Genomic DNA, 13,688 nt, shown 5'->3' with positions numbered 1-13,688 from the left:
GGGCTCGCAGCCCTTTGCCGTCGGGTTCGGGCGGGCCTTCGACAAAGTCAGCGGGCCCGGGCCGGGCTCGGGCTCGGAAATACGGCCCGTGCACAGCTCTACCTCGTGTTGCCCAACATGGGTGCGCAGCCGCAGTCACTGCAGTGAATGGCAAGGTGGCCTGCATCTTTCTTGGAGCAGTGATAACTGTGCTCTGTGAGCCTCGTGTTGAGGCATCTACCCGTTTGCCCAACGTACACCTTATCACACGTCAGCGGTATAGAATATACAACACATTCGGTGCAGGTGACGTAAGGGTTCCTGTGCTTTATCGAGCATGCTTCCCTCTGTTTGCTCTGCGAATTGGCCTTTTTGCAAAGGGCTGACAGCCGCTCAGGCGCAGAGAACAACACGTCCAAACCAACCTTTCAGCCAAGTTTCCGTAGGTTGTGTGACACAATGTGGACATAGGGAATCACAAGAACCTTTTCTGGGCGGAAGCGAGCGTCGTTGCTGCCAGAGGTTGCGGCGGAACCGCTCCTGGAGCCTTTAAGCAGTACTTCCGCCACTAACGCCAGAAGGGCCATCGGGTACCCTGACTCACGAAGGCGTACAGCAAGGTACGCTACAAGAAACTTAAAGAACGCCTTGACAATCAAAAGGTTGTCCGTGTTTTTAGGTACGTTGACTACTTTTTAGTTCTGTTATGTTATGACGAAGAAGGTTTTGACAATGCCATGTGCAGCACCATTGAAGTGTTTACAGAATGCCTCAGGCCCTTGGTGGTCACTCATGAGGTACCTAAGAATAATTTTATAAGGTTTTTAGATCTTGGTCTGTACTGCTCTGCCTATCATGTGTGTTGGAGCTATGAACCGAGAGGCAGCAAACCAGTTCTTCCGTATCATTCGGCCCATTCGGAGCTAGTAAAAAGAGCAATTGCGCGGTCATGTTTTCATCATGCCCTAGTTAAAATCGTGCATCCACCGATGTGAGACAAGTTTTCTTATCCAGACCCACCGCCTTCGTGAGTCAGGGTACCCAATGGCCCTTCTGGCGTCAGTGGCGGAAGCACTGCTTAAAGGCTCCAGGAGCGGTTCCGCCGCAGCCTCTGGCAGCAACGACGCTCGCTTCCGCCCAGAAAAGGTTCTTGTGATTCCCTATGTCCACACTGTGTCACACAACCTACGGAAACTTGGCCGAAAGGTTGGTTTGGACGTGTTGTTCTCTGCGCCTGTGCGGCTGTCAGCCGTTTGCAAAAAGGCCAATTCGCAGAGCAAATAGAGGGAAGCATGCTCGATAAAGCACAGGAACAGGCTGCCGTTTATCGATAAGGTGTACGTTGGGCAAACGGGTAGATGCCTCAACACGAGACTCACAGAGCACAGTTATCACTGCTCCAAGAAAGATGCAGGCCACCTTGCCATTCACTGCAGGGACTGCGGCTGCGCACCCATGTTGGGCAACACGAAGGTGGTGTGTAGGGAAAAAGGCAAAATTGCATGTGAAATTTTAGAAGCGGCAGAAATTTTGGAAAGGAGGGAAGACTGCATTAGCTGCCCATCGGTTGCTCTATCTTCAAAAGAGCGGAAGTTTTTACGTATTAACACGTGATGTGGTTTGGTTTTTGGTGTTGGTTTTTCGGTTTTTTTTTTTTTTATTTTGTAATCTCTCGCTTTTGCTTTGTGATTTGATCGCGGCTTCTGGGTTTTGTTGCTCTTAGGATTGTCTATTGAACTTGCTCTGCCAGATGCTACACGCATGCGCAACAAGATGCTATTTAAGCAACTGTGGTGGTCAATAAAGATCAGTTGAAGTTCAGCGCTTGTGTCGTCCTTTTTTTCGTGTTTTGTGTTTCTGTCTTAATCCGGTGTGCGCTGCCGTTTATCGTTTCAGGGTTATGTGTATTTTTCTGTGATCCTGGCCAAGCACCATTAGCCTGCAATTTAATGGTTGTTGTGAATAAATTTTTCACCCTGCAATGTTTCATATCAACGTCCACGGCCACGCAGGTGCTGCCCACGCTGCTGCGGAAGACAAAGCAATCACACACAGGCTCAGGAACCTAATTTCGGAGGAGATTGTGCCCGCAAATATTGGAGATAATATGCCTTTGCTTTTAGATTACAAATGGTGCCAGCATCGCCCTTTCTCTCTTTTTTTTTTTTCCGATGTTCTGATCTGTGCTGACCTAGAGGCAGCGTCATTGTGCTGTGTTTACATGGGCTTGCCACATTCATGCAAGTCATGTCCTCGCAATCAGATATCTTGTGAAAGGTGGACCGAAAGGGGAAGCAGACTGACCTGGCAAAGGAGCTAGGCCTTGCAATGATTGTCACAAATGCGCACACTTGCCAACTTTGATTTGCACGAGAGGCTCCCGAATTTCGGGAAAACCTCCCGATTGTGTAGGCCTTTTAGGGTCAAACACGTCATCCGCTAACAGCCAAAAGATGTTGTGGGAGCCACGCCCATCGCCAGGCCACTATCCACGTGCTGTGATGCACGTGGGCCACTCGCAGGCTTCAAAAGCGGCAGCCGTGGCACTGCCCAGACAGTCGGCGACGGCTAGAGGCCAGTACTTGCGGCAGCGACCAGTTGTAATGTTAATAAAGGTTTCATTTTGAGTTTAAACCAGTGGAGCATCATTTCCGCGGCAGCAAGACAGCCAAACCCCACAATGTACCTGTGCATCATCGCTTGTATGTTTAAAATGCGCACTTTTTTCTATCATTTCTCTTGCTTGGCATGTGCTGCCAAACTGCGGGAATACGTGGAACTTTTTTCTTGCGCCGATGTGTCTCCATTCTTTTTTAAGCTTTACTACAGTGGTGTATATTGTAGTATATTGGGGCTTGTGCTATGGTGTCAAACACAGCCACAATTGCAAAGCTGCTTACTTATACAGTCGAGCCCGCTTATAACGAACCTGAGCGTGACACGGCATCCGTTCATTATATCCAGAAGTTTGAAGTAATTGAAACACAGCTTTAAAAAAGTTGCAAATGAAAACCAAAAATTTATTTTTTTGAGAAAAAGTTCGTGATGCACGTCTGTTTCGACAGCGCAGATGCGATAAATACAGTCTCGAGTTTATTTAAGGCGGCAGTGTGTTCTTCGCTGAGGCCCTTGGCATACACAAACTGCCTGAGACTATCAATGTAGCCAATTACTACAGGCACGCTTGTGGGCGCTGGCTCCAAAGTTTCGTTGTGGTCGGCATCCGATTCCTCCGAATCGTTCTTGCCGCACACTTCATTCACTATGCCGTCATCCGTGCGCAGTTCCGCAGTGTCAGCATCAGTCATCGGCCGTAATGAAGTCCTCCCAGGAGATGTCCCACTCTCCCGTGTCGGAATCGACGACGCGCTGCCACCAATCACTGCCGGATTAGTCCTCTTCGGGAGCTTCAGGCTTGGCATCGGGTCCGACGTCAACGAAGTCGGTCTTGTGGAAACAGTTTTGCATGCATGTAACCATCACCTCTGTCCACGAAGCCTTCAGCATCTCCAAAGCTGAGTACAAAGTCACCTGAAGCGGCAGGTTGGCAGCCGGGCGGTCAACAGTTATGAGCAAGCGCTCCACAATGCGGTGGCGCCTATAATAACTTAACGCGTGAATTATGCCCAAGTCAAGCGGTTGCACTTTAGACGTGTTGGGCGGCAGGAAAAGCAAGGTCACTGCCGTCAGAGAGGCTTGTACGCGGTGCGCGGAGCAGTTGTCAACCACGAGCAGCACGCGCCTGTCTTGCTTGTGCATGTTGCGGTCAAATTCGCTCAGCCACTCTACGAATAAATCGCGCGTCATCCACGCTTTTGCATTGTGCCTGTAACGCACAGGCACATAGCCCCGGAAGCAACGCGGCTTCTTCGACTTCCCGATTACGAAGGGCACGCGCCGGTGGCTGCCATCCATATTAGTGCACAAAAGTGCTGTGACGCGCACTTTACTGTGTTTTTCGCCAGCGCACGTGTTGCCTTTCATGGCATGAGTTTTTTTCTGGCAGCATCTGATAGAATAATGCAGTTCCGTCTGCGTTATAGACATCTCGCTCCGCATAGCTTAAAATGGTGTCTTGATTTGTTTCAAGCCACGAGGCAACATTTTGGTCGCTTGCCGAGGCCGCCTCACCAACTATCGATTTGAAAACAATGCCATGGCGCACCTTGAACCCATGTAGCCAGCCATTTCCGGGGCAGAAGTCGGGAAAGTCCAACAGGAATGCGAAGTCTTTCGCTTTGGCCAGGATAATAGGACCGCTTACCGGAATGTTCCGAGCCCGCGCGTCGACGAACCATTTCAGTAGCGAGTCCTCCACATCCGCGTACCGTATAAACCGGACTATAGGTCGAGTGGGAATATAGGTCGACCCCCCAACTTCAGGTGACCAAAAAGGAAAAAAAGAAAACAACCCAAAATTGTCGAAATACATTGATTTGCGAATCGGCGCACCGCTCACCCATTGTTGGAGCTCCCCTCAACCACAATCGCAGCTGTTCTATTCGTCAGATGAAGCATCATTATCTTCTGAAGACGAGAGTTTGTCGCTGGCCGCTTCCCACAGTGTGTTGTCTTCTGTGCCATCCGGCGCTTTGCTGATGCAACATTTCTTAAAAGCATTTTCTACCATGGAATCTGGCAAGGAACGCCAGGCGGAAAGCACCCATCCGCAGACGGTCATAAGCGGAGGCTTCTTTAGGTGGCCCGTCGGCGTCTTCAGTAGCACACGCTTTTTTCCGAAATGCCAAAGCTGCGCTGAGCGGCCATGTTGCCGTTCACTTCGGCGAACTCTACAACATTTAGTTTAAACGCAGCCGAGAACTGCCTCCTCGTGCCGACTCATATTCAACGAACGAAAAGAAAATAACACTAAAAATCAAACGCCTGCTATTGAATTTGGATGTGGATACGGCTGTGTGTGGCTTTTCACACAAATGTTGCAAGACGGCAATGCACTGGGGCTCTTCGATTTTCCATTTTCTGGCAGCCCGCTGGCTGCCAGAAACCAGCCAGCGGGTTCCGTTTCTGACAGGAAATGACGTTATATCACATGGCCTAAAAACTTCTGGCAACCAGAAAGTGGTCGGGAGATGTAAAATCGAATTTTGGGCTCGCGGCTGGGCGGCTCACAACTGCATCATCTGCTCCAACATGCTAGTACAAATTTTGTTAGCGACGATCGCTGGGCTGTTGGCCTTGCCTTTCATCCTCGCACACAACCAAACCGTTGTGTGCAAGGATGAAAATGTCGAAGATCTCGTTGTGTGTCTAGTGATAAGCAGACTGCAACGAGAAGAATGGCATAGAGTTCCGCTGTATGTTGAGAACGTCATTCCGACTGTCTAGAATTACTTGTGCAGCCCTGGTTGAGGAGCTTGAAGCTTCGGCATTTTATCCTCAAGGCCTCCGAGGACGACCAAAGATTTTGGCCGAAAAGACGCTTCTTGTCGCACTGGCCGAGAGCCGCCGAGGGTCCCGAAGCCTTTGCATTCTGTGGAGTCCACGCAAAGATGGTCGCGAGCGCTCATCGTCCCTTTTGGTGTCTGCTAGCCAGAAAACGGCCAGAGAGCCGCCAGACCAAAATCGTCCTGGCGAGTTCTGGCGACCCGCGGGTCGCCAGATGCAGCCAGAGAGCGAAAAACGAATGCCCAGCGGAAGTGCGCGCGCGGTGGACGGAGCAACACGAGAAAAAACTAATGCGTTCTGGCTGTCTCTGGCAGCCAGCCAGATGTAGCCAGAAGTGGAAAATCGAATAGGCCCACTGTCGGCTAAACACCGCTATATAAGATGAGAGGTGACTAGCTCGTTGTTTTACTGAAAAAATCGCAACTTATATTCCGGTTTATACGGTAGGTGGCCCTCCGCAGACTCTGTCAGTCGAGTTGGCATCGGTACTGATGATCTTGTCCTTGTTTTTCAGAATTGTCGATATGCTTGACCTGCACACACCGTACTTTTTAACCAACTCGCACTTTTTCACACCTTGAGAGAGCTCTGTTAAAATGGCTCGCTCGGTAGCAATGTCCAGCACTTTTCGCTTCGTGCCACTGTCCGCCATTCTGACCGCACGCTACGCGAACACCAACAGTGAAGGCACGTTCACACCGAGGGCGGATCCGGAAAGCGGACGCGGATTATCCGCAAAAGAGGAACATTTGCGGCCGCTTCTCGGGATCGCGCCCAAACCGTTTTTCTCCGCGCGGAAAAGTTAGCCACTTTGGCTGCAGCCAATCAGGACCAGAGACGACGGAGACGAGTCCATGCAAATGGTTACCATCATGAGCGAACCGACTGTGGTGTTCTCCGTCGAGCTACTGCTGGATACAATCAAGCAGCGCCCGGTGCTGTACAAGAAACAGAACGGAGACTCACTCTCTGTAGTACTCCAAATCGCGCGAACGAAGGTGAGGCAACAAAGCATTTTGATGAAATCGAGAGTTCGACGGAAGCCCGTCTGGTCGGGACGAAACATGAAGAATAAAAGGCAACCACCGACCAAATAAATGTTTTAAAAAGAAAGAAACGACGTTTCAGCTTCCATACGGAAGCCTTGTTCACAATGAAGCCATGAACACCAAAAGCATCTAACTATACAGGTTTCAGTAAGTGACGTAAGCACCGCGCATATCACGAGGGAAGGTTTCCAACATTACGATTCAGCGTCTGTTCAGTAGATTGTATCTCGAGGGACTCAAGATGCAGGCGTGACGTCCAGTTTCTTTCTTTCCCGATAATGCTCGCATTCAACCAGTCTATAGTGTGATTAGTCGTGTCCGCATGCTCCGCCAGTGCATTAGATGCCACTTTCTTGTTTTTCACATCGTTCTGATGCTGGCGCAGGCGCTGTCTGAAATTGCCGGTCTCCCCGATATAAACACTATCGCAGTCCGCACAAGGGATTTTATACACAACACCAGGAAAGGCTTCCTTCGGAAGTTTGTCCTTCCCACCAACAAGTGTGTGCCGTAACTTGCGTACAGGCACGTGGGCTACTTCGACGTCGTAGCTACGCAGAACGCGTGACAAAGTCTCACTTATTCCGGGCACATAAGGAACAGCTGCGCGTTTTCTCTGTCGGACACTGGCAGGCTGTGAGGGAGCAGACATGCGATGTTCCACCGCATTAACAAACGCTGGCGGGTAACCGCACGTCGAAAGGTCCTCCCGAACCATCTTTGCATCGGCGTTCAGGTCTTCGGGATTCGTGCAAAGGCGATTTGCACGGCCTAACAAGGAGGCAACCACTGACCTCTTATGAGTGTCAGGGTGAACAGACTTGAAGTTCAGGTACCTGCCAGTGTGCGTGCCTTTTTGGTAGACAGAGAAAGATAGCGCTCCATTGGTCCTTTTGACAAGAACGTCCAAAAAGGGTAGCCTCTGGTTAGCCTCCATTTCCACGGTGAACTGAATGGCGGTAGACTGATTGTTGAGGTGTGCCGTGAATGCTTCTAAAGCAGAACGCTCGATGACACAAAAACAATCATCAACATAGCGAAGGAAAATTCTTGGAGATGGGCTGCAAGAAGCGAGAGCCCGATTTTCCAGCCATTCCATGGTTAGGTTCGCAGCAGTCACCGAGACAGAGGCACCCATAGGTGCTCCATGAACTTGCTTGTAGAAGACCTTGTCGAAGCTGAAGTAGGTGTTGGCAAGGCAAAAGCTGAGAAGCTTTCTCAAATCCGGGACATCGAAGGGAGACCTTTCGGCAAGATGCGGATCAGCTTCAAGAGCAGCAGCACACGACTCAACGGCGAGATCAGTGGGAATGGAAGTGAACAAGGAGACCACGTCAAATGAAACCATCACCTCGTCTTCATCAAGGACCAAGGAGCCAACTTTTTCAACGAAATGGGCGGAGTTGCGCACGTGAGTGTTGCCTTGTCCAACTAGGGGTGATAGCATTCTATGAAGGTAGCCGGATAGCTTGTGCAGGGGAGAACGGGTGAAGTCAACTATGGGCCGAAGAGGGACATCCGGTTTGTGAATTTTCGGCAGGCCATACAGAGCAGGGGCCGAGCCGTTGTGACAGAGAAGTGAGTAATAAAGGCCTTTGTGCTCAGGCGGAACAAAACGAAAGACGTCCGAAAGGAGCTTCTGTAGTGCCTTCTGTACCTTCAACGTAGGGTCACGTGTGAGCCGTATGTAAGTATCCTGGTCTTCAAGTAAATCCAGCATCTTTCATTTGTAGACGGCAGTATCCAGGACTACCGTGGCATTTCCCTTGTCAGCTGGGAGGATGACGATTTCACCGTTTTCCCGAAGCCGTTTTATAGCGCCGCGCTCATCAGCGGAAAGAGGGGAAGGAAACTTCCTTTGGCGCAACCGAGACAGCACCCCGACAACGCGGGTACGGGCTTCATCCCGGTGAGACTGATGAACTTGGTTGATAGCGTTTTCAGCAGCACAGATCACCCTTCTAACGTCCGACGCTGGTCCAGTATTGAAGTTCAAGCCAAGCTCGAGAACAGAGGACTCGGCAGGATCCAGTCTGTACGTAGAAAGGTTGTGTACCGTCACTGTAGAGCCTTCAGGGCAACGCAGCTTGGTTGATCCCGAAAGTCGGGCAAGCTTGACTTCATGCGCATCCTCGGCTTCGAGGGAACGTAACTTGGCCTGGTGATTGGCGTAAAGCTGGATGCTAACAAAGTGGTCCGGGCAGTGGAACTCGAGGTGACGCCGAGCAAAAAACGCTTCGTTCTCAAGTTTCCGGATGTCGTCACGGCAATTATTAATCCTTGCTTGCAGCAGAAGTCTCTCGGCCTTTGCGACGACACTAAAGCCAAAACTGGAAGGTACTGGCCTGTTCAGGTGCAGCGAACGAGGAATGAGGCCTTTCCTCTTGCAGGTGAGGTTGAAATCCAGGTGAGATTTAAAAGCAGCCACACGGGTTGTCAGCGAAACGAAACGACGGATGTCGGTGATTAAAGATTGGCCATACGCCCGGCGAAGGTTGATGAAATCGAGAGTTCGACGGAAGCCCGTCTGGTCGGGACGAAACATGAAGAATAAAAGGCAACCACCGACCAAATAAATGTTTTAAAAAGAAAGAAACGACGTTTCGGAATAAGTGAGACTTTGTCACGCGTTCTGCGTAGCTACGACGTCGAAGTAGCCCACGTGCCTGTACGCAAGTTACGGCACACACTTGTTGGTGGGAAGGACAAACTTCCGAAGGAAGCCTTTCCTGGTGTTGTGTATAAAATCCCTTGTGCGGACTGCGATAGTGTTTATATCGGGGAGACCGGCAATTTCAGACAGCGCCTGCGCCAGCATCAGAACGATGTGAAAAACAAGAAAGTGGCATCTAATGCACTGGCGGAGCATGCGGACACGACTAATCACACTATAGACTGGTTGAATGCGAGCATTATCGGGAAAGAAAGAAACTGGACGTCACGCCTGCATCTTGAGTCCCTCGAGATACAATCTACTGAACAGACGCTGAATCGTAATGTTGGAAACCTTCCCTCGTGCTATGCGCGGTGCTTACGTCACTTACTGAAACCTGTATAGTTAGATGCTTTTGGTGTTCATGGCTTCATTGTGAACAAGGCTTCCGTATGGAAGCCGAAACGTCGTTTCTTTCTTTTTAAAACATTTATTTGGTCGGTGGTTGCCTTTTATTCTTCAAAGCATTTTGATGAGTCATTTTATCGCGCTCTTGTAATGCTGGCCGAACCCACCACCGTTGCTGGCGGGGTGTCTTCCTCTGCGCCTTCTGCTTCTTTTGAATAGCAGCTAGAGAAGTGGCAAGTACAATGGCAACCAACTCGTCTTCTTCATCTGAGCTCATCATCTTGCTCCAGCACATAGTGTAGAGTGCCTCGATGTCCTCCTCGCCCACCGCGGGTGAGGAGGACATCGAGGCACTCTAGTGTAGTGGACGGCAGCGCGACAATGTTGACAACGTACAACAACAACAGAAATGCGCGCGCGCGCAGTATCGCACAGTGCCGCAAGGTGGCGGCACGTGCACTGTGGATTCGTCGATTGCTCCTCCTCCGCGGTGGAGCGGGCAAACAGCAACACGGTCGGTCTGAACAGCTGTGCGCACTCGCTGCCTCTCCGCTTCGAAAATCCGCTTGCCTGCTTGCGTGCTCCGCGTTCGGTGTGAACGCGCCCTGAGCAAGACACGCACGTGTGATAAGACAAGCCAGCACGCGTGTAACTTCTCTGGGCCCGTTTCTAACCAAAAAAACCGGATGCGGCAGCGTCGCGGAGCGGTGTAGACTGGCGAAGGAGCTGCGAGGGAGGGTAGTTCGGGTAACTTGCTTGGGAGTACAGTGTTCTAGTACACTGTACTTGGCCTGCGCCAGCTGTGCGCGTGTCAGAAAAATTTAGGGCCCGTTCATGATCAGTTAGCATGCACGCGGAATGAATCGCGAATTGTCGAAATCGGTGGGGATGCGGGACGAAGGACGGAGGGGTGCTAACAAAAGAACGGTCGGGGTGAGCTACAACTAGACGGCAGCGGAGGCAGGGTTGGCGTTTAACAAGAGGAATCTATGGGCACCTCGCCGATGGCTTGTCGGTGGTCGAAAGTGGTGTCCCGGGAAGTCGCCGGAGCGCCGACTCCGTTCGCTGTATGTTCGTCGTAAGTGCGATTTTGCGCCATAGAGATAATGTATACTTCCATGGTCACGTGGACATCATTCGTTTTAAGCGAATGTTTGTTTGAAGTAGGGCCGTTATATGTGGGCTCGACTGTAGATCCCCAAGAAGAGCCGCACAAGGCACTCACTGAAATCCGATGGCTTTGCCTGTGACAGATCCCGGTAGAATTCTGTTCGGTGGGACTTCTTCAGACCTGTGCACAGGCCAAAGTCAGAGAGCTTGATGTGCCCCTGTAAAAACATGCACAACAACCGAATAAGTAAAACCAAAAGCCAAATAGGTATAGGGGACATTGTTTGTAGTCTTTTCACTGCACTCTAGTCATTATGATATAAATGTGAAGAAATTGAAGCAGATGAAAAGACAACTTGTCGCCGGCAAAGATCGAACCTGCAAACTTTGGATAACGTGCCCAATGTTCTTACAATTGAGCTACATCGGTAATTGTCCTCCCGTCCACTTAATTGGGTATTTATGTGCACGTAAATCTGGGAGCGTTAGCCAGCGCCACACGTAGCCATGACGGTGAGTGAGGAACACTTCTTTTGCCAGCTGGCATCATGTCAGGCTCAGTCCCTACCAGCAGCAAGTTGTCTTTTTGTCCACTTTCATTTTCAATTTTTCAAGTTTCAAGTTTATTCAACAATGACGTCAGTTACAGGAAAGTGTGTACAAGATTGGTAATACACAAGGAGCCCCAAAGTTAGAAACTGTCAGGGGGGCTCCCATACATGACGTTAACGGGAGAAGAAACAAAATATACATCATTCAGTGGTTACGGTATCTTCGGTAAGAAAAAAAATGCACAGTGCGAAAAAACGAAAGTGAAAGATACATATATGTTTAGCAAGGCAAAAAAAAAAGGAAACTCTAAAGAACAAACAATCGCAAGTTCCAATACAAAACATAAGGACATATAACATGTAGCAATTGTTCTCGCTACATTAAAAAGCAGTTGCTAAGATGAAGACAATTGTTGCAAAAAATACTTCTTTACTTGGTTTTTGAATGCATGTTCCGTGGTTGATGATTTTATTACGTAAGGAAGGGAATTCCACAGCTTGATTCCCGCAAATGTGGTAGTGAACTTACCGTAGTTTGTGCGAGCTTTAGGCAGAAGACAGTTATCAAGCTCAGAAAACCTAGTAATAATATTATTATTTACAAGGCTTTCCACGACAATGTCATCTATATGCACATTCCTGCGAAAAAGCCTATACATCACAACTGATAACTTCAGCTGAAAGAGGCGATAAAGAGAATGTATATTTAAATTCTGATAAAGTGGCGTTGCATTGGTTAAGAAATGGCTGAAAGTCATGAGTCGAAGTGCTTGATTTTGTAGGCGTCGTAGTTGACTGAGATGGGTGAAATATGTGTTACCCCAGGCTGATATGCAATAAGATAGATGGCTGTGAATATGCGCGTGATAAAGGGAGTGGATTATGTGTGGCCGAAAATATGAACGAGTTTTGAGTATGGCGCGTATTCCAAAGGTTATCTTGCGAATGAGTGATTGCGCATGAAGATTGAATTTCATATGTCGGTCAAGAATTACACCGAGAAACTTTGTACTGTCAGACATTGGAATTAAATTATTGTCCAGACGCACAGATATAGATTTTGAAAGTACAGTCGGGAAGGAATGAAAGACTACAAAAACGGTTTTTGATGGATTAATTCTTAACATGTGCATTCGACACCAGGAACTTATATTATGTAGATCCACGTTAATGTTTTGTTGTAGCTCATCAACATTATTAGCATAAGTAAAAATCGGCGAGTCATCTGCATATAAGATACAGTCTGTAGCGGTCAAAACATTAGGCAGATCATTAATAAAGAGCAAAAAGAGCAGCGGGCCAAGGATCGAGCCCTGAGGAACACCTTGATTGACTTTCTTAGCTGCTGAAACTTTACCGTCAATCTGAACAACTTGAGTGCGATTGCACAGATAACTAGAGATAAGTTGAAGTGGAGGGCCAGTTATTCCATACGATTCAAGTTTATGTATAAGAATGTTGGTATAAGAATGTTTATGGTATATGGTATAAGTTTATGGTATAAGAATGTTCATATTTATATAATAATAACTGGTATACAGTTAAAAGGCTAGTACATACAACGTCCCCTCCACCTTCTTTGTCGGTTTTCATCACGGTTGTGTCTAACAAAGGAACACGAGCCCTGAAATTCCCCTTCCTTTGTTCAAACGAATAAGTAAGCGTGGCAACCAGCCAACATCATTTTAATCCCAATCACCATATGGGCCTTGCCTGCAACCCAATGCATTCTGCTACAATTAAACACACATTTGAGCAGTATCTAAAGAATGATGTATCCAGTAAGAGTGTCATACATGGCAAGTGCCAAGAAGCTCAGTTTCCTGTTATTTTTCCCCGCATGAAACCAAGCAAAGCACATAAAATTATTCTGTTTCTTTTATACAACTGTACCAAAATAAACTACAGTCAATGCTTCAGCTGATGCTTGTACTCTGCAGAATGACCTCGACAGAGCCAAAAAGCAAGTTTTCAGACATTCCAGATAATTCAGACACCTTTGCAGGCCCACCACATGCCCCAAGTGTAAATGTGCGAGAATGTCCGATTTCTGAACATTGTAAATATCTTGGTTTTACAAACCTTACGTTCAACTGCAGGTTGGAAACATCATTTCCACCTTCAAGAGACCATAAAAGCTTGCTCATGTCATCAGAAGTGCCCGCAAAAAAGAAGAGGGCGATTCTACGAGAGATCGAACATGCACGTCCGGTCGGTATTTTTGTTTTGTCTAGCTATGTTATGTGGGCGTTATGTGTAGCTACGTTATGTGGGCACATTCAATGTCCACGGAGCCGAAAATTTCATTTCCACAAAACTCCCAGCGCGCCAAAAAAATAAATGAAGATGGCGGCATGGGTGTCCCGTTCATGCTTACCACAATATTTTCCGATTTCAAGGCCGAATTTAATGCAAACTATAAACGTTGTCGAAATTTCTTTTCTGGTGATTTTAATACACCTCACAGTCAATTACATTCATGCTTTCCTTAAGCTGTCCTCAAAAGAGAAAAAAATGTGAAAAAATGGAAAA

General features: G+C 48.4%; 1 protein-coding gene across 4 annotated transcripts in view; it reads right to left on the bottom strand.

The window, feature by feature from the left end:
- The window catches only part of LOC119384126 (serine/threonine-protein kinase tricornered), a 259,204-nt gene that overhangs the window by 53,339 nt on the left and 192,177 nt on the right, over positions 1-13,688 (bottom strand). For all 4 annotated transcript variants that reach the window (XM_037652422.2, XM_037652420.2, XM_037652419.2 and 1 more), the window contains exon 6: positions 10,721-10,823. In XM_037652422.2, coding sequence (XP_037508350.1) covers positions 10,721-10,823 — 103 coding nt within the window. The remainder of the gene's footprint in view (positions 1-10,720; positions 10,824-13,688) is intronic.

Source organism: Rhipicephalus sanguineus, chromosome 2 (genome assembly GCF_013339695.2).
Source record: "Rhipicephalus sanguineus isolate Rsan-2018 chromosome 2, BIME_Rsan_1.4, whole genome shotgun sequence".
In the NCBI taxonomy this organism is placed as follows: Eukaryota; Metazoa; Arthropoda; class Arachnida; order Ixodida; family Ixodidae; genus Rhipicephalus; species Rhipicephalus sanguineus.
This window is presented reverse-complemented; position numbering and strand designations above follow the sequence as displayed.